This window comes from Patagioenas fasciata, chromosome 24 (genome assembly GCF_037038585.1).
Source record: "Patagioenas fasciata isolate bPatFas1 chromosome 24, bPatFas1.hap1, whole genome shotgun sequence".
NCBI classification, from domain to species: Eukaryota; Metazoa; Chordata; class Aves; order Columbiformes; family Columbidae; genus Patagioenas; species Patagioenas fasciata.
In genome coordinates this window covers 7,175,590-7,196,745 of record NC_092543.1, presented here as the reverse complement: position 1 = coordinate 7,196,745, position 21,156 = coordinate 7,175,590, and the positions used below count along the sequence as shown (strand labels likewise).

The 21,156-nt window shown below is 48.8% G+C and overlaps 1 protein-coding gene across 11 annotated transcripts in view; it reads right to left on the bottom strand.

The window, feature by feature from the left end:
* Positions 1-2,393: 2,393 nt before the first annotated feature.
* The window catches only part of NCAM1 (neural cell adhesion molecule 1), a 77,950-nt gene continuing 59,187 nt past the window's right edge, over positions 2,394-21,156 (bottom strand). For 5 of the 11 annotated variants that reach the window (XM_065855587.2, XM_071798791.1, XM_065855581.2 and 2 more), the window contains 6 exons: positions 17,343-17,467; positions 16,213-16,393; positions 9,113-9,320; positions 8,591-8,707; positions 6,882-7,664; positions 2,394-6,164 (listed from right to left, as the gene is read on the bottom strand). In XM_065855587.2, coding sequence (XP_065711659.1) covers positions 6,044-6,164; positions 6,882-7,664; positions 8,591-8,707; positions 9,113-9,320; positions 16,213-16,393; positions 17,343-17,467 — 1,535 coding nt within the window. In that variant the 3' untranslated portion in view covers positions 2,394-6,043. Of the gene's footprint in view, positions 6,165-6,881; positions 7,665-8,590; positions 8,708-9,112; positions 9,321-10,693; positions 13,031-16,212; positions 16,394-17,342; positions 17,468-21,156 lie in introns of those variants that run through there. The other 6 variants (XM_071798793.1, XM_065855583.2, XM_065855588.2 and 3 more) reach the window with 2 other exon arrangements.

Below are 21,156 nucleotides of genomic sequence, written 5' to 3'. Positions count from 1 at the left end.
AGCACAAAGCGACAGCTGGGACTAAAGCTGTGACTTCAGGGCTTCTCCCGCTTTGTCGCTTGTGGCCCCAAAGCAGCCTCCGTGCTCCCGCCAGCCGGCTGGGGCGCTGTGTGTGCTGCCCGAGCTGAGCGCGCACCCAGCAGCGCATCTGCCCGCGGAATGCCACCCGGGTCCGGCTGTGCTCCAGCGGTACGTGCGGTGGCCCGGAGACCCACTTCTCCACCTTTTCAGGCCCTCGCAAGAGAGGCCTCGCCCTCCTTTTCACCGTGCAGCCCTGCTGGATGGGTCCAGCTGGCGGTTCAAAGCAGTCTCTGCATCCAGCTTCTCACACCAGCACTTCACGCAAAGCACGATCCCAGTACGTACATGGCTCCAATAGCCACATGGGTCCTTGTCGCCGCTCACAGGTGGCAGTTAATGGAAGCTGGGAGTCGCCAAAGAGCATCAGAGCATCACTGAGTTCCTGCGGCACTGCCAGGACATTTTAATTTCGGGCACATTATAACGCAGCCATCTCCAGAGGGAAAGGCGAGAGAGAGGGAGCCTGGCAAGGCTCCTGAGAAGCAGCAGCATCGTGGATGGGCTGCTGCGCTTCAGCCTCCTACCCTGCCAGCTTTGCACTCCGGGATGCCCCGCTGGCTCAGTGTCCGGGAGCGAAGCCTTTCAGCTTAAAGATGCAGCATCTCTATAGGCAAATCCTGCCTTTACTCACCTGCGTCCAAATAGTCTTGTGCGCCTCCCCTTCAGCTTCCCCTTCTCTCTCCTTTCAGGAGGTTGCATTTCACTGTGCCATCAGATCCAATGTTTATTTCTCCTGTTCATCAGGCTCTGCAGGAGGGCTACAGAAGAAAGAGCATAATTTGCTAGTGCTGCACAGAAAGCCACCGCTGCTTCCCAGTGCTGTTCACGCACTGCTATGGGGTCACTCAGAGCAGCGAGCAGACACGGTGCCACACCGCAGGGGACTTCTGATGCATCATTGTCCCCAGCAGAGCCAGGTGGCTATGGGCTGCACCACAGAAACACAGGGAGACCTGCAGGACCTGAGCCTCCGTGGGCAGGATGAAGCTCATAAAGCAGCTGAGGAAAATAGGAGCTGGAATTCATTTAGCAGCCGGGTGGAGATTTCGTTACAGCAAATGAAGTTCTCAACCTAGTTTGGCTGCTGATCCCCCACAGAGCGTGGCTGCGGTGCCCCCCGCCAGGCTGGGCCAGGCCCAGCGTCTTCCTGCCCCTTTGCGATGAACGGGAGGGAGCGTAACGGGCAAACGTGCGGAGGGGAGAGCCACCATGACCGAAATGGCGCCGTACGCTTTCCATACAATTCAGTAAAGCAGCACTTAAAATGATATCCTGAAAGCATGTGCATGTATATTCATACAATTACAACGGAGGACAAGCCAACTATCTAGCATGGCTAGAAGAGATGAAAGAATCAGAGAAGCATTTTGGTTGGAGAAGACTTTGAAGATCACAGAGTCCAACCGTTAAACCGCAGATCTCCAGCCACCTCCTTTACGCTCCCCCAGCTCAGACTTACCCTTCAGCCCAGCCTGCGGTGGGAGACGTGCTCAGCCAAGCTGACATTGACTGTCGGGTGCCATGGAGAAGCAAGTTAGAATTACCCAGACAGGCAGGTCTGAAGGCTGGTGAATGGCTGAAGAAATACAAAGATCTAGTACAGAATTCTTCAGTCTGTTCGGCACTGGGGACAACCCTGACCCCAGGAAAACTCATCCCTCTTCACACGAGGACACGTGCTCTGCAGCAGCAGTGAATGAGGACCCTCTATTGATCTCTGACAAAGGAGGAAAGACCACCCGAGCTCCTCGTCGTTCATTAAGACGCTACAGCAGGAAACAAGCCAAACACCAGGGAACAGCACCACAGCCATACGGGGCCCATCACAGCAGCTTTGCTGCAATACTGTCTTAAACCACACCATACACCCCTCGTCGGGACACTCACCGCTTCGGAAGAGCCCGTCGGTGCAATCACCGCTGTTCCTCCTGCAGTTTGGAACAGCCTGGACGCTGCAGCACGACTGCTCTGCTGACCCTGCTGTGCTGGGAGCCGCGTTCCCCCTTCTACAGCCCAGAGCCTGAGCCACGAGCTTAACCCACACTGCGGGCACAACATGGGACTGCTCCTCCACGGTAAGCTCACGTCTGGATGCAGCCCTGGGGTCCCTGTCTGTGCACAGGACCCGCGGAGCAGCTAAAGAAGGGCACGGACTGTTTGTGTGGAGCAGCTAAAGAAGGGCACAGACTCTATGTGTGGAGCAGCTAAAGAAGGGCACAGACTGTATGTGTGGAGCAGCTAAAGAAGGGCACAGACTGTATGTGTGGAGCAGCTAAAGAATGGCACAAAGGGCACAGACTGTATGCATGAGCTTGTTTTTTTGTAATTTTATTTGAACACAGTATTCTGACAGAATGCAAAGTCAAAATCCTCAGTTAGTATCAGTATTTACACCAGTGAGAATGGGAATAAAGGTGGAATCGATGTTTCACTTGGTAAAAAGATTTTTCTGTTTTTTTCTCTTTTTTCTTTTTAATTTTTTGTTGTTGTTTTTGTCTTTTTTTCTAACAAGATGGAAGGCCCCAAAGTGGGGAACGCTGGGTGAGGATGGCAACGGCAGCTCCGAGAACAACTGTCAAAACAGCCTGGTGTGGAAACCTGGGGTCTGAAGGCTCCATAGAAAAGGGTGAAAAGAAAATCCCACTCTAAAAGCCGAACAACTGGATGCACGATTATCATCTTCACGTATGCGGCAGCATGAAATGTAGTCACTCCACAACTAGAAGCTCATCAGTCTACATTGCCATATAGATATATATGTATGGTATGGATACATATATAAACATATACAGCATAAACGGCATCAGGTTGGTCCCTCTTCAAAGGTTTAAACAAAAGTAACAAAGTCTAAACTACCTTGGAAATGGGGGAATTCTAAATGAAAATAAATTATTCACCATTGAGGCCAAGTATAAAACCTCTCCCCGAATTAATCTCCGAGTATTGGGAGGTGTCACAAGGGCATTGAAAAGGAGCTGGATGGACACCCCCAGGGTTCCGGCAATGCCTTGGAATGGTGCTCAGCCACAGGAGCGGGGGCACACGCTGCCTCCCCAGCCACGGACGCCCCATGGTAGCGTTTGTACCGTATTCCATGGGTTGATTCTTTAGAAAACAAAAATCCCAGGCACCACGGGCCGAGGTACCCGCAGTCCCACTGGAACTGCTGTGATGGGTCATGCGAGGGCCAAACCGGACACGAGGCTCTGAAGGACGGACCCAGGCTGCCCTGACGACCCGCGCAGGATGGGTGCTGCACGCTGCCTGTGCACCCAGCCACCCCAATTCGCATCCCAGGAGCTAAGGAAAAACCCGCACACTCAGCAAGCGACAAGACCGTTATTTTTCACAGTTTGAAATGGTGCGATGCCACTGTAAGAGGCTGCATACTCAGAATAACACACCGGTAAACGGGGCTCAATTTACCGAGCCAACCTGCAGTCTGCCCCTACCCTCACCATCCCTCCGCTCACCGCCTCGGCACAAGGGAACGGACGCCACACTCAGCTTGGTTTGATTTCTCATTTAAAGGCTTCTGTTCCTTCTGAGAGTTGTTCTCTTCTTTGTTTTTCCTCCTGATTTGTTTAATCTGAACTATCGCTACACCTTCCACATCCAATCTATGTTGAAGCTTTTATTATTTCAATACTATGACGAAAAACACATTTCACACTAAAATAGTCACGCACCCACAGTGCACAAGCTTGCAGATCTAAAGTAGAATTAAAACAGAAAACAAACCCAACGAAAATAAAACAGAGAAAAAAAACCAAATGAAAACAAAAGCAAAAGCCCAACAGAAAAGGAACATCTCTATACAATGGGCTGGTCTTCCTCTGTATACCTCTGCCTTCCTTCTGCTCAAGCCTCCTTTCTTTTCACCCCAAAATCTCAGTGTCACTCCATGACTCCCAACTGTAACCTCCCCCGTCCACAATGATAACGTATGTACCACATCAGCCCCCTGTCCCAACTGTCACAGACACGATGCAAAGACAAGTGAAATCAATGGGAGTCTTGGCGTTGATTTCCAAGCACTTGTTCCTCGTTTCATGGGTTTGATTCTGCTGAGCAGAATCAGTTGGAAGGGACCCCCAAGGACCATCGCGTCCAACTCCTGTCCCTGCACAGGACGAGCTCAAGCGATGTGACACAACGGTTCAGTTGGAAGGGACCCACAAGGACCATTGCAACCAACTCCTGTCCCTGCACAGGACGAGCTCAAGCGATGTGACACAACGGTTCAGTTGGAAAGGACCCCCAAGGACCATCGCGTCCAACTCCTGTCCCTGCACAGGACGAGCTCAAGCGATGTGACACAACGGTTCAGTTGGAAAGGACCCCCAAGGACCATCGCGTCCAACTCCTGTCCCTGCACAGGACGAGCTCAAGCGATGTGACACAACGGTTCAGTTGGAAGGGACCTACAAGGACCATCCCTGCACAGGACGAGCTCAAGCGATGTGACACAACGGTTCAGTTGGAAGGGACCCCCAAGGACCACCTGGTCCCAGTGCTGATGGGGCTTTGCAGGACGGGTCCTGCACGCTGCCAAGCACCCTCGTGCAAAAGGGCTTTGCCTTTAATTAAGACTTCTAGGGTCAAAAGAAATGGTATTTACTGCCATACTAAGGAGGAATTGATACAATCAAACATCTGAGATGAGACCAGACCAGCCCTAACTGTACAATCTCCCTTCTGCTTCGCAAAGCTCCAGGAGGGTTCCATGAAGGAAAGGGGAGAATGTCCTAAAAAAGCAGAGATGGTATTTCTCTTATGCAGTCAGGCCCAGGTCCAGCAAGGGACTTAAACTCGTGGTAAATTTAAGAATAGGAGGACTCTCACCAGCAGCTCTCTCATTCCAAATTAAGGTGTTTCTGGGGGTTGCTGGATCAAGACCTTGATTGGCGACAAGTGGTTCGGATACCCCCACCCACCCACAGAAACCCCCGCAACCCCCCGCGTTACTTCTCTTCTTACTCCAGTAAGAAATAATAATAATAATTATAATAATAATAAGAACAATAATTAAGAAAAGATAAAGGGGAAACAACTACTGTAAACATCCATGGTTCAAATGTCTCCCTTTGCCAAGCAAGCATGCTCTACCCTAGCATCTAGAGACCGTATTTACTTCTTTTTAAAAAAAGGCAGCTATTTTACACATACATTTAAACACAAAAAAAAAGTTAAAAAAATGTCAACTGTAAACACTGGAAAGAACAAAAGTTGGCAAAATTAACATAAAATTTAAAGAAATGTGGAGTCTGAATACTGCAAATCGAAATATATCCCCCCCACAGCTGCTATTTTGGCATTCTTCCTAAAAATAACGATAAAACCCAAAGAAATGCCTAACGTGGAGAACGGAATTCAGTCACAAAGAGCTCAGGACACTTTGCATACTGAACAAATACAAGGTGAACAGAAATTATAACTTATTTATGAGGCTTTACATATTTCAAACTCGACTGAAAAGTATAAAAATAAATTGTGGACTTTGTTCATTAAGTGCCAGCTGCACCAAGGGATACAGCGGCTATATCTGCTATACTAATGACGGAAACAACAGGGCTCATTTGTGTCTCTAGGACTGGTTGATTTTGAGCGTCCCGATCACGTTGCAAATGGTATTTGCAATGTTGTTCTATTGGAATAGATACAGGGTCAGCTAAGCCCTGATTTGGTGCTGGGTTTAACCCCGGTTTTAAAATGCATTACTTTTTAAAAGCAAGTGCACAACAGATAGAACTTTTCTAGAAATCTTTAAAAACAAAAAAAAAGAACAAGAACAAAAGAAAAGCAAAAGAGAGATGCCCCCCTCCCCCCATTTATGCATTTCCTGTTTTGTTTGTTTTTTAAAAAAAGGCAACAGACACGAGAAGAACGAGATGGGTGTAGTGTTTTGTGTTTTAAATGCTTGGGTGAAGTTGTTCTGTCACTCGTTTCCACCTGGCGCCGATCATGCTTTGCTCTCGCTGCCATTTGTTTGTGTGGCTTCGTTGGGAACCGTCTTCACTTCCGCCGGGGGCGTCTTCGTGTCCGTCGCTTGCGCTTCGGATTTGTCTTCTACTGGGGTTTTCCTGAGGAAGAACCACCAAAACGGCACCGTTTAGAGACAGAAATACAGGCTTAATTGCTGAATTAGTGATGAGGAATGTGTTTCTGGAAATGAGCAAATACATCATTGCCTTTGTAGAGCGGCCCATGGCTGCAACACTGATTTGCCCCAAGGGAATGAGATGGGCAGCACGGGTGAAAGAAGGGGCTGGAGCGGCAGGAAGAACCCAGCTCTGCATCCCCCCGTACCAAGGATTCACGTACATGCCACGGACACGCTGCCATATCCTTTTGCCAGTTTAGGGCCAAACCAGAGGTACCACGCTTTTAGTCTCACGTGGCACGAGTTCTGCCATGCCTTACGCTGAAATGAGTTCTGCTCTGTTAGGAAACCCAATCTGGGTCACTGTGCTCACTGAACTGCAGGAACTCAGCGCTCCCCTTGCATCAAACTGCCCTGTTTCTCATAAAAGAATAACCTATAATACACAAAGCTGCATAAAAGTCTAAAGAATAACACATTTATGATAAATTCCTGGGTTTGCCTTTCCACTGGCATAGCCTACCCTGCTTTCCTCCTGGACCTTTAAAGCCACGTCCTATTTAGTTGGTTCAAGGTGAGTTAGTTTGCTAAGGAAACAATGAGATTAGTTACAGGAACATCCAACAAGAACACAGCACAAGCACCAGTGCACAAGAGACACAGCACACGACCAACAGAAGATTAAAGGCAGCCATACTCGGTCTTTGCAGGTGCAGCGGGTACAGAGCTGTCTGCAGCGGAAGACACAAGCTCGTGAGCCTGCCCGCTGGCCACACTGGGAGGAGAAGTAGTGCCAAGAGCTGCAAAAACATCCTTTGCAAGATCAATGTCTGGTGTCTTGAAGGCCCCTTCGTCCATTTTAAAGTCCTCATTCTGGGAGGGGTTTGCGGTGCTGCCTGAAGCAGCCTCGCTCTTCAGGTTGCTTGGGTTCTTGGTTGTCTCTGTTGGACTCTTCACTGTACTGGGCTGCACAGCTTCCTTTTCAGGGCTCTTGGTGCTGGAGACCTCCTGCTTGGGCTCTGATGGAGCTGCAGGGCTAGTGAGGTTTGCAGGGCTTGAGGCCGCTGGCTTGTTACCAGCCGCCACTTTGGAGGGCTCGGCCACGTTTGCAACAGCGCTGGGGCTGAGCACCGCGCCTTGGTTGGACAGGACACTTGAAGACAAATTGTTAGTAGCTACAGCAGAGCTTGGGGTATCGCTGAGGTCAACGAGGGGGGCCACTTTGGGGGTGGACGAGGGTGGTGGTGAGGAGACCGAGGCGGCCGCCCCTTTGGCTGGAGTGGCCTGGCCAGGCGCCATGGAGTTTGAGTCGGGAATGGCCGCGGCCGGCAGGGCCATACTGGAGGTCAGCGTAGTGGTCTCGCTGGTGGGGCTGTTCTGAGCAGTGGCAAAGGTTTCAGTGACAGTGTCAGAGTTAGTGGTGCCCGTGGTTACAGAAGGCAGCATGTCCTCAACGGTAGCTGCAGTATCGGCGGGGTGCCTGTGAACGGGACAGGAGTAGAAGAGAAATAGAGACAATGAAGCCCGCAAACGACGGCAGGGGAACAGGGAGCAGAGGGTAAGAGCGAGAAGGCAGGTGGGTGGCACAGCAGCGGCACGGCACGTGGGTACGACACACACGACACAGAGAGGCGCTCGCAGGAGCGGAGCCCTTTCGGAGGTAAATGTGCGAAGGGCAGCAAGGACTGGCTAGGATGCCTGAAGGACAACCAGGAAGAGAAAGAGAGTAAAGAGGACACGTCCCTGCTCACACAGATTATGGGTTAAGCCATAGCCAACAGTAACCCTGCCAACTTACAGAGACTCTTCTCTTTTAGCTTAACTTACCTCTCGGACTCTTCCACTCAACCTCACAAGGAGCTTTCTACCACTTCCCTGAGCCTGCAGCCCTGTGCCGTCTGTCAACACGCAACAAGGTCCAGTGCTACCCCTGAACCCAGTCCCTCATCTTGGCTCCGTCCCTTTGCCTGCAAGTCTAAGGCCTTCATCAAACCACACAGAATACAATTATTTTTCTCACACACACACACGTAATGAAACACAGAATGGTTTGTGCTGGAAGGGATCTTAAAGATAATCTAGTTCCACCCTAGATCAGCTCGCTCCAAGCCCCGTCCAACCTGGTCTTGAACACTTCCAAGCATCCACAACTCCAGGCCGCCTGTGCCAGGGCCTCACCACCCTCACAGGGCGAAGAGTTTCTTCCCTATAGCTAATCTAACTCTACCCTCTGTCAGTTTAAAGCCTTTATCCCTTCTCCTATCACTACACACCCTTGTAAAACGTCCCTCTCCAGCTTTCTCATAGACACCCTTTATACACTGGAGAGCTGCTACAAGGTCTCCTCGGAGCCTTCTCTTCTCCAGGCTGAGCCACCCGTGCTAAGATCGACCCATGCCAACGTACTCTGGCTCTGTCAGCGGGGTGGTCTCGTTGGGCTCTGTGTGTTTCCCTCCGTCGTGGTTGGGGGTCCGCTCCTCTTCAGTCCGCACCTCCACAATGGGCTCCTTGGACTCGTCTTTCCTGTAACAAGGGAATGACATGGAGATTGCTCCCCTTCCGCACTGGGTACCCTCCTGCAAACGTCAATAGCGAATGGCAGAAACAGACTGGGCTAAACAGCAGATCACTTCTTTTTGTCGCTCCCCCTTCCAGTTATTACCCACAGCACGGAAGACCACCATGACGCCCAGCATTTGGGCCAGCCATTTGGTGGCTACTAAGAGGAACAGGACAAAACCCCAGAGAAACAGCTGAACAACTCCCTTCCTGGAATATAAAGCTAACCCAGTGTGGCCCCAGATCTTTTCAGTCCCCTCCCACCAGAGCTGAGGAACCCAGACCTCCCTGAACCAGCTTCTCTTCCAGAGTTGCTGAAGGGACACACCGATCGACAGAAGGAGCAACGTAAGCGGTGACAGTACTCACGAGAAGGCGGCCTTGCCCTCCTCCATGTCTTTGCCCTTGGCTCCCGGGCCGGATTTGCCGCACAAGTTGACCGCAATGCACATCAGGAGACCGCACTTGTTCAGGAAGTAGCAGGTGACATCCACGGCCACCAGGAGCAGCACAAAGATAACAATGAGAATGCCTACAATGGCAGCAGTCCCAAGGCCTGATGTAGGGCTAGTGCTGGCTTTAGAGACCAAAAAAAGAAGAAGGCGTTTTAGTTAAAAGGTGAGTTGGGGCTAGTGATGGCTCAAAGTTGGCTATGCTTAGGTTCTAAGCACGGGTGACTTACAGAAGGTGGATTCTCTCTCTAGCAGCCTTGTGTTATAACCAATACTTTAGGATAAAGATATGCAGGGCAACCTGCTTGAAAAGACACATTGACTTGGACCTAATGGGGCTTTTCCCATCCGTGTTGGGCCAAGGCCTGGAAAGCAGGCTACAGCAACCTCTTCTATTCCAGCAGGAACCCAGCTGGAGGTCTGGAGGGCTCCTGCTTCCCTCCACCGCCTCCCCAAGACGAAGGCTGTGTCTGGGCCCCAGGGCGACTTCGGCTCTGCCGGCTGGACACAAGGACAGCACCGACACTTGGACCACAAGTCCATTAAACGCCCAGCAGAACATTTGTGCCACAGACCAGGGCCCTGCCAGCACCATGCAGCAAGCTGCATAATTAAATTAATTAATCGGGGAGTGAGGATGTCATGCATTTTTCCTCTTCTAATGTATTCAGGATTCTTGCGTAGAGTATTCAACAATTAACGTGTCCCTGTTCACACCAGCTCCTGGAGAAAAAGCTCAAAGTGTGTCAATCCTTCATATACAGCATCTGTCAGTGAACGAGTTACTTGGCAGGCTGGTTCAGGTGCAGCATCAGGGACAGGATTACAGGAGAACAGCTCCTTGTGCCTGCAAAATCTACCTCACCTCAGTCAGCAGAGCTGGAGTGAGACAGAACAGTCCTGGGACAGATGGAATTCTCTCGTGTGCTAGGAGATACCTTCTGGAAAACTCCATTCAAATCAGAGCCCTACTCTCTTCTTCTTCTCCCCACCAGCTTTTACAAGACCTGTCAGTATCAGCTATAAGCCAGCTTAAGGGTATTATCTGTGGCATAAACCACATCGAGAGCCTTATATATCGCCCACACCTTTTCTGTGAACCACTGCGCACGGCCCCCGTGAACTGCAAAAACCGCAAACCCGTTAGGAACCAATTTCTTCCCTGTGCAGGAGTCGGTTTGCTGTGCCACGGGTGATCAAAAGGTTCGGGCATTCCCATGGGATCCTGGCCCAGCTCGTTACCCTTTCACTTGTGGCAACACCAAGGCAGGTGTACGAACAGGGTGCAAGGAGCTGGAAATGAAACGACACCGCTGTCTTTGGCATCAGGGTGACCAACGAGGGAAAGCCGGTCAGAGGAGACACCGAGGAAGGTGACGATTCAGGGAAATCTCACAATCGTGGTTGAAGAGTTAAAAAAAAATGACTTGGGAAAGTCAGTCAGTGTAAGTTAAAAAAAGAAATGTGCGGGGATTAACGAGGTCATTGTATCCCTGTGTAGAGCAGGATGGTACAACCAGTAAAGGCACTTTATTCAAGCAAAGATGCAACAAGATTCAAAATCCAGAAACAGAGGGCGGATGAGCTTAGGCTAGGAATAACACAGGACATTTTAACAGAAACCCCCAAATCAATGTCATAGCTTTCTTTGCGAACTGTGGTTGAATAGAAATCTCCTTCACTGTTCCCAAAGATCCAATTTCTGCTATGATAGCTACAAAAAGCTCCCTCTATTCTCTGTAACCACTCAACAGAGAGCTGCAGAATGGGTTCAAGCCTCCCCTCCTGGTTCTTCCCTCCAGAATGGGTTCAAGCCTCCCCTCCTGGTTCCTCCCTCCGGAATGGGTTCAAGCCTCCCTCCTGGTTCCTCCCTCCAGAATGGGTTCAAGCCTCCACTCCTGGTTCTTCCCTCCAGAATGGGTTCAAGCCTCCCCTCCTGGTTCTTCCCTCCAGAATGGGTTCAAGCCTCCCCTCCTGGCTCCTCCCTCCCTTCCCAACCGTCCTGGGGAACACGCGCTGGAAACCTCTCCTTGAACAGCAGGAGCGGCCTCCAGAGGTGCTGCTCTCTCTCCATGCAACACTATGTATTAAAAATACTTTACCCAAACTCTGTGAGCGTGAGGGTGAGATGTCGCTCAACCCCAGCTCGTAAACTCTGCCTGTGGATAAGGGGAAACCCACAACACGAGCTGATACCAGATCTACGTCTCAACTTGATAAATTCAGGTCACACAAGTTTTTAGTACTCTTCGGTACTCTTTGAGTACTCAAAGAGTACTTCTAATACTCTTTTAGTACTATTTAGTACTCTTGCTGTACTGCAGTAACACTAAGGTGTAAACTGAAGAGACCTAACAAATTCTTTATACTCTAACACACTGGAGGTGAGGGGTTTTTAAAGAAATCCCCGTGCTTTTGCGTGCAACACCTGCACTAAGTTCTCATTTATAATTGAGATAGAAAAGCAGCTCCCAAGTCATAATGAACAAGGTCTGAATGAACAGAGCAGGTTTATGTGCAGAGCACAAAATGCATAGTTAGACAAGATAGACGGCAGAGTTTCCTGGTTGCCCCATCACAGTTTTGTTAGCAACATTAATCCCATCACAGACAACTGCTCCTATTTGAGACCTGAACAGACGGTTCAACCACTCCCCCAGCAGTTTCATCCTTGGCAACATCAGCCCCACAGGGAAAGAGACACAGGGGGAGAGCACCCCTTGTTTTTAGTGCCAGAGCCCAATGGATTTGCCATCACAGACAATTCATGAGGGGCACAGGTTTTTCGGTTTGGTTTTTAAGGAAGAACAAGAGAAATGGAAAGGAAATGCAATACACAGATCTCGGTAATAAAGGTGGATTGTGTTGCACCAATTTCCACCCTGGATTAATCCTGTCTGGTAGTGTCACATGCACAGTTAACCATGAATATTGTTAATGATCAGTAATAATAATAATAATGATAATTTAGCTGGTCAGGTAACTTGATAAAAGCTAATATTATCTGTTAAAATGGCAAGAAAAGGGATCTCTCAATGAAATTGATAACACAGTAGCAGAAAACCAGAAAATGTTAGACAAGCATCCATTGCAAATGTTTATGCCCATGGGCTCTATTATGCCCCAGATCCACCACGGGTCATGAGATACTTGACCGCACACAAGGGGCCAATAAGTTGCAAGGATTCGACCCCATAAAGAAGAAATGAGGAAATCTCTTCAGCGTCATTCCCACAGATGTTCGCACCCAGGCCGCCACACCGGGGAAAGCTCCTCATGGCCATAGACTGGCAATAAGCCCACAGAGACATTCGAGCCACTGGCAGGATTATCTCGGACAAATCTTCTTTCTCATTTCATAGTCTGTGGGTTTAGATTTGTGGACGGGGCTTTAGAAACTTTTTGCACAATACAGTGGTGATCAGCACCAGATGTGCAGAGGAATCAGTGAAAAGCAGCAAAAGGCTTTGAGGGTCGCACACCTTCCGCTGATGAAAAGCTGCAAGCAATTAACGGCAAAAGTATTTCTTTACATCCATTAAAACGGGCAAATTCATTACAAGTAACAAAAAAATGTTAAAGAGAAAAAACTTGGCTTAAACCCTTTTTCCTTGTTACAAAATAGCGACTCTTTCAAATTAAAGAATTCTTGTTTTCTCTCTGAACTGATCCTCTGGAGCAAAGGGATCTGTTCCACACCTCGGGGGGACCCGGGCCTCTCGCTAGCAAATATTGCTTTATTTTATTTTGAGTTTCTAACAGAGTAAGAGCAGAGTCACTGCAGAGAGAAGCAATGAGACAAAGGAGGACGACGTTGATGGGCTTCCCAGGGTCGCTGCAGGCGCCAGACAATGGTTCCCAGGAGGGAAAAGATGGTTGTTTAAAAACAAATTTGGTGCATGTGGCAAGCGTGGATGTTTCCCGTGAGATCCAAGGTGACATGTATGAGACAGACAGGGGAGGGAGAACGGGGAGGAGGGGGGGGGAAAGGACGAGGAAGAAAAAGAAAGAAAGAGAGAAAAATAGATAAAAAAATTAGGTCATAAATATAGAAAAACATAAGAATCAAAGGTTTATTTGATTTCGTAAATTAAAATGGCTAAAGGTTAAAGAAGAGCATTAGCACATTCACGCCGACAAAAGGGCCGGTTCAGAAGCTCAGCAACGTCCAAAGCCACAGAGCGGGGTCCAAGTCAGGGTTTATGGGGTTCGCAAGCAAATGGGATTAGAAGTGATGGAACAGAAAGCTCAGCAAGAAGCACAAGAGAACGGTTATCTGGTATTTGAAAGGACAACCCTCCTGTGCAGCACGCAATCTACCCGCCTGTCCGAGAACCGCCGCAGAGCCGGCTGTACCGAGGACCTGGGTAACACGAGCAGGTGACTGAAACACCAAAGAAACAAGAAGGTCTCAAGAATATGGGACCGACTTTTCCGTGCACCATTCCGGCTGCTTGTAAGCTACTCTAATGCAATTATTATTACTGAAAATAGCACCCTTATCCTTCCAACCACTTTGAGGACACTGTACAAGGGATGGTAACAAAGGACTCTCCATAATAAACAGACCTTTTCCGCAGGCAGTTCCTAGCTATTACTGTCAAGCAGAGCAATGCCACGTTAGAGGCAATGACTCTGACTTCTGCGTAGCTCATTTTGAAGTCAAAATGTAAAAGCTGAACACCATGAAAACAACAAGAGATGCTAAAGGAAAGTAAATACACAGAGCCTCCTCCCTACTGCCCTGCGGGGTACTCGCCCTCATTTCACTGCAGGCCCCGGGTCTGCGTGTTGCCTGCGCTCGGGAAATATTTTCCCCAACAGAATTGGTTTGGGGATCAGCTGAGGGAACCGAAGCGTCTGGAAACACCTCGGGAGGTCTAACAGAAACCAAAGTCCCCCTCCAAAGGGGAAAAATGCGGATAAAGAGTCTGAAACGCAGCCCAGCCAGCGGTGCAGAGCGCGCCGGGAACCAACCGCGTCCTCCGGTGGGTCGGTCCTGCCGCAAACCTCCAGAACGAGCGCTCTCCACGTGCTCCTGACATTGCCAAGAGCAACACTCGAGCCGCAGCCTCCAACACTGATTCCTCCCGTGCTTCGCACCACACCGAGGAATAATTTCGGTGAAGCCAAAGAAGTTACACCTGTGATAAACTGGGCACCTTTTTCCTTTTTAATCTCCATTTTTAGAGGGTCCCTGCCCACGTTACTGTTGGATTTCAAGGGTTTGGTGCCATCCGAGCTCATTGCTGTTCCCATTGCCATGGAGTACAGCATGAACACTCCGTATTCCAAAGGTGACCGCATTCTCCAAATTTGCTAATACACCTGTGCAAGACACCCCAGCTGTCCCAAGTTGCTTTGTTGTCCCATCTGATACGTAACAACGGCTAAAAGAGAATACAAGCACAGGAAGGCAATGACGGTTGCACACGAAGGAGTGTGAAGGAACTCGTAAGCGTCCCTGAGGGTGCCACAGTGCAGAAGGAACCAGCGTCTGCTGTTCCCAGCCTTATCGCGTTTGACTCCTCAGCTCTGAACTGAACTAAGGCATTCTGCCAATTACCCTCACTCTGTCCTGCCACAGCAGCCACAGTTGTCCTTCAAATACATGAGGGTAGTAAGTATTAGAGCTGTTGAAAATGAGAATCAGAGAGTAAGTTGCTTAATGAGTTACTGGGGCCCTTCCACCCAAAACTACAGCCTTGTTCAAACACGCATCCCAATCTCTCTTTCGCCCCATTTCCCTCCTCGCTATCCTCATCTTCCCCCCTACCACACACATTTTTCAATCCAAACCACCTAGGTCACTCATTCTATGCTTAACGACATTATCTGGCTTAATCACACGGAGTTTCAGCACGCGAACTGCACGGGGTCCCGGGTGTTCCCTCCGCACAGACGGAGCGGGCGCGGGGGGCACCCAGGGTCGAACCCCCAGTGCAAGAGCCGGACTGAGGAAAACCCCCAGTCGTTCTGAGGAAAACCACGGGGCTAAGCCAGCAATGCAGAACAGAATGAAACCAAACCGCTCCCTTCAACACGGGCCGTCAGCACCATCCTTGCCACGAACATGCTCAGCTCTGGCTGTGCGGTGAGGACTCATAGTGACCGACCCATCAGCTTTAAAGCTCATCCACCTGCCTTTAACCAACCAGAGCCTCGGTTTACAAGTCCAGCAATTTCATCCCTGAGGTTTTGTTTGGTTTGGACTGTTATTTTAATATATGTGCAGAAAAGCACTACTACTGTCCTTTCAACACCTTCCAGCAATCTGCTGAATCCCTACCTTGCTTTTATAGCATTTGTACTTCCATCCTGCTCGTTAAGCACGCTGACAAGTACAGTCTGGCTGAAACGAGAGTTTCCAGCAGCATTCTCACACTATTTATTTACTTTTCCCTAACGCTCTACACGACATTAAAACAGTGCTGTTTTAAAATTACTGTTTTAAAAATATTGTACTCCATCTTATTTAATAAAAAACCTTCAGAGAACGATTTTAACCCCTCCCTTTCCAACCACCAGCAAACTCCTGACGCCTTTATTTCTCCAAAGGCTGAGCGGGATGGGCAAACGAGCAGTGAGCAAGCCCAAAGCGGACTGGGAATGGAGATCTGCGTTGTGAAAAGCATCGCTCCGGAGATCTGAAAGGTCTCTTTTGCTTTAGTTTGAAATGGAATCCTACTCTCCGTTTCAGAAAGCATCTTCTATCTGCAGCTTTCCTCATCTAGCAATCCTGTTATCCTCATTCAAAAAGCCGACGCTCCTCGTGAACAGCCAGACGAGGCTTCTCGTGTAGCGTTCCCACCAGTGTTCTGCTAATGCGGTACATACTGTAACACGGACTACAGTACAGGTATGTACACGGCAAAAACTAAGCTTTGGATGGGTAACCAATTGTGATAATGGCTTTAAGCAAGCAAGTTGTCAGGGTTACTCAGGCACATTAAAGGATGCAGCACTGTTGCATTAATTGTAAGCAGAAAACAATGCTAAAGCTGGTGAGCGCTGTACCTGGGATGGCAGTAGGCTGAGCAGACGTGCGGAAAGCGTAGTGAGCCGGCTTGGATTTCCCTTGCTGGTTTTCAGCTATCACGTAAACCTCATACTCCGCGTTCCAGTCCAGGGCCTTGAGCATGACGTGGTCGCTGCCAGAGGGAATTCTGATCTCGGGCTTCCACTCCGAGGAATGCTTCTGCAGGGCAGCGGGACAGCGGGGATGCAAACAGAGCACAACGTCAGCGGCCGGCTTTGGGAGCTCGGCAACAGCCAACCGCCCAACGGGAGCGCAACCGCCCAACGGGAGCGCAACCGCCCAACGGGAGCGCGGGGCCGCTCCGCGCCAGCAGATGCTCCTCAGCTTATCCAGGGATGGAGAGGACAAGAGACCCTGAAGCAGCCAAATTCTTGCTCAGAAGCTTCCTCTCATCTTTGCCACCCTTTTTTGTCCTGATTTTCCTATCACGTGAACTACCACCTAACACAAAAAAGGGCCACATTCGGCTTACAACGATACTAACTGCTGATCACAGAGATGTTCTTTCCTAAGACTAGGGCTAGATGATCTGCTTGGAGAATCATGTATTTGGCAGTCCTGGCTAATCCACCATAGGAGATGATTAAGTCAGGCCCAAAGGGGAACTGCTTCCAATAGCATTTGTCACTATCCCTGTCTATACTGACTACATTGAATATCAACAATCTGCAGAATAATTAGGTACTGAAACATCTCTTAATCAAATACGGCGGTTTCAATGACCACGGGACAGCTATGATTAGATACACGTCTGAAGGTGGACAATGCTCTACACTATGAACCTGTGGTCCCCAGCTGTTTAAATTGTTGCTGGCAATCCCGCCTCCGAAGTTTTGGAAATGAAATAATACTAAATGCGTGTAATTACCGTATGCTCACAGTTCTACAGAAGGCAGCACGGAGAAATAATCTTTTACAGTCAAATGAAGAGAAAGAAAATGAGATGAAGATTTCGTATGTGGCTTCTGTGCATGTCATGTCTCATACCCTATACCCTTCCACCAACCTGCTTAGCATATATTCCCATACTGGCCCGCCTACGAGATCTCAGCTTCTGCACTGTGTGCATACACACTACAGATCAGGCTCGAGCGTCAGTCATACTTACAGCTTTGTATTTGATCAGATAGTGTCTAATTGGGGAGCCGCCATCATCCTGCTTGATAACATTCACTTTAATGGAGTTTCCATCTTCTCCCATCTGACCTTCCAGCTTGGGCGCGCTGGGTTCCCCTGAAACAATGGGGGATTTATGTTTAAAATTAGGGAAAAAGTATTAATCAAAATCAGAAGAATACTTCATTATAGTCATTTGCCGGGGTATCGGCCTCACCGTGACCCGGACACAGAGGCCAGAGCGTCTCTAGGACACAAATCTTCCCCAGTTTGCATCCCTGACATCGGCAGGAAGCCGAACTCTCATTTACACGTTGATTTCCCACCACACCTCTCACATCTACAGCTGCTTCTTCTGGCCAATTCCTGCAGACCCTGCACACACAACCTGCAGAGGATGGTTCCCCAATCCCAGCTCAGGAACGTCCTTCTTGCACCTTTCCTGTGACACCTCTCCTACTCAAAGCCAAATCCACAGGTTGTCTGGTTACAGATTTCCATAAATACTGCAGCACGTTGCTCAAGAGCCACGCTTTCTCCTCCCGCTTTCATCCGACCCCAGGGATCGATTGTTTCTGAAGAGCTGTGAATTTACTGTGCAAGAGGCATTAGTACCCAACAACTTGGTTTTGTGCAAAAAGAAACCAACCAAAATAACCCCTTGTCCCCAACGTCATCGGTGTCAAGTTAGCAAAAGAACTTAAATGATAAAGGAGCACGGGCCTCCCGTTTCAGAAGCGATGAGAGCACAAGAGAGCTCAGATCAGCTTTCTGTCAGTGCCTGGACGCTCGCTTTGCTCCGTTTTACATACAGGTGAGAAAGGCTTATGCTCCTCTGTGCCAATGCCCATCTGAGGCTGGAGCTATTGTTTCTACAGCCCTCAAGTGTCCCAAGAGTTTAAACGGTAATCAAAGCCAGTAAGGCTTGCCAAAACTCATCAGAAACCTTGCCGAAGCTTACTGGGTCATTTTACGGCACTTACTGACTTCTCCAGCATCAGCTCTGTGATGTTAAGATGTGATGCTTAAGCCATGGTTTCCGGGCTTTGGACACTCCAGCTGCTGTTCTGCCCGATTTCTTCATGGGTAATTTGAGCAAAGCCAACGCTGCCATTATTTGTAAGTTAAAACTTAGAAATCAGCTGCAGTTGGCAATTCCAGCAAACTCCAGAGATTAATCGCACTCTGCTGGTTGGTCTCATTACAGGGTCCTAATTCTTACAGATATTTTATATAACAATTACAGTGGGGCAAAAAACCCCTACACCTCTGTTGAACCACAGTTATGTATACCCTACGCACTTGGGAGGTATTTCTATTTATCCATCTAAATGGTGAAGAGCTCATTTAGAGCCGACTGCAGGAAATTTATATACAGAGGATACAACGGACAAAGCGCATCCTGCGTTCTGCAGGGTGGATCTAAATACACCCCCCAAATGTTCGCACAGGTTTGTAAGGCTGAACGCGCTTTGCTGTTCTGCTACAGCACCCCTGGGCTTTCTGGAGCACGCTCAGATACAGCAAATGTGGGGAAATCCAATTAACACATGAGCCAATTTGAATGTATCCCAAAGAGAGCAATACCAAACTCTGAAATGGTGACATTTATGGCTTAAGAGCCTGAATGTAACCAAATAAGAACAAAGCCAGGACACTGAAATAACTTCCGTGACTTTCCAAAAGCTCGGCCTGCTGCCTGGAATAAAACGTTTAAAAAGACTCAGTTCTGGGGCATTGGACTAAAACTGAAAGAAATAACAAGCCAGTAGTTGTATTAAGATCAACTTTGAAAGATTACATCAGTCATGGGAATTTACAGGAGCTGCTTTCAGCCCAGAAAACATTCTCAATTCTAGATCTGTTCTGTCTGGATCTGTATCCACGGCCACTCACAGAGCACTTGCAGTTCTGACTCGCCAGAGAAAGGTTAATTTGCCGATGTCTTTCAAAGTTAATCTTCAGAAGTAATTTGAAGCCATTTCCCACCCCCTTCTCCTGCAAAGAATGAGAAAACTGCAAGGCCTAGACTGGAACAGTAATTCAGGATTGATTTGATTGTCGTGCGGCTAACACACGCTCTAACGCACCAGCGTTCCGAGGAGGTCATTCCAACCCATGGATACACAGAGCTCTTTAACGTGAGATACATAAACTCGTATTTCACAACATAGTAACTTCTATTAAACATGTAAAGAGGGAAATTATAGCTTTAACCATGCTGTATTTTCCCGATCCTGGCCTTTGCCTGCACCCGTTACAAGACCGCCCCGGTACCAGCTGCACACTCAGAGCTGCTCCCCACTTGTGGCAGGTTCCGCAGTGCCATTGCATTGAGAACACAAAGGTGCGGCAGAGCAAGCCCTGCTGGAGAATACTTCAGTTTTCCCTCCATAAATACACGGTATTTAATTTATCTTAGGCAAGCAGATGTAATCCAGACACAGGGCTGTAAAAATAAAACCGGGTTAGTGTGTAGTTTCAAACAAAGGAAGAAGTTGTTTAGCGGGTAAAGTTTAGTCCAGCAGGATCAGCATCTCTCTAATGAGTCAAAGTGTCAGTAGCTGAAGAGAAAAGGTGGTTGTCAGGAGGTTAGAGAAGCAGCTCATGCTCACAGAACATGCATCTGCCCTACAGGACGGGGCTGAAAAGCAAGAGTGCATTACAAAGGTGTGCAGCATGCCCGGGGTCTCCCATTCACACTGAGCATTGCAGAAATCCGCCCGTTCCACCCATACAACGTGCAGCCCCTAAAGAATGCTGAGCCATTAGCACCGATAAGCACAAAAATGTTTCCTGGTATCCTTTCATCTTTGTTTAATTTATATTCCAAGTGCTTCCTCGATCTAACAGCAGTCTGATGCAGCTGGATTTCAGAAGTTAACTGGTTTTAGTTATCCGGTTTCCAGTGCATACCACAAGCACCGGACTGGATTCAGCTGTAGTGAGAACCTGAGGTGGTGTGAAATAGCACAGATTTTCCCAGGTTGCAGAGCACCAAAGGGGTGCTGGACCCCCAAGTGCAGATAACACACGCCATGTGTCATGTTGTCTCTGCTCCCATCAAATGTGTTCCTTCTGCCAGCTTTGAAAAGCAGCTCAAATTGCTACCAGACAACTGCAGCACTTCGGACTATGAGTTAAATCCTTGCACAGCTGGCACCGAAGAAAGGTCCTGCATCCTTGCTCTGCTTACAGAACACAACTGCAATCCGTGGTTATTTCTGTAACACACCAAAGAAGTAGCCGATTTCTGCAATTTTTGAACATCGTGTAAATAGGACTAGATTGTGACCTACAGCGTGGAAAGTCTACACAAGTGGTAAACACACACGGGTGAGAAAGAACAAGTAGGGGGTCTGCAGAATGCACACGGGAGAAGCAAACGTCAACAGTCAAAATAAGGAACAAAACCAGAAGAACATGCAAAAACGAGACAAGCAGGTCTCCAGTCCTCCTGGAGTTCAACCAGAGAGGGGAGAGGCCAGGGGAACAGGGGCTGCCTCCATGCACGTAGTCCTGTGGGAAGGTTACTGGTGTTAGTTCTGCTTTCCTGGCAAACCCCAGCCTAAATCCCCTCCTGGTGGTGGCCCAAGACAATCGGTCATTTCAGAACTCCCAGACTGAAAAGAGCCAATTGCTTCCCAGTTGTCTAAACCACTCGTTTCACTGGGGAAGCAGAAAAGCAGGAGTTTCCCTCCCTCCCTCCTCCCCTTTAGGTTAAGCACAGAGTGTTAAGTGAAGCTCTAACGTTGTAGAAATTGTTTTGACCGCCACACACTTTACTTGCAGACCGATTTCATCTC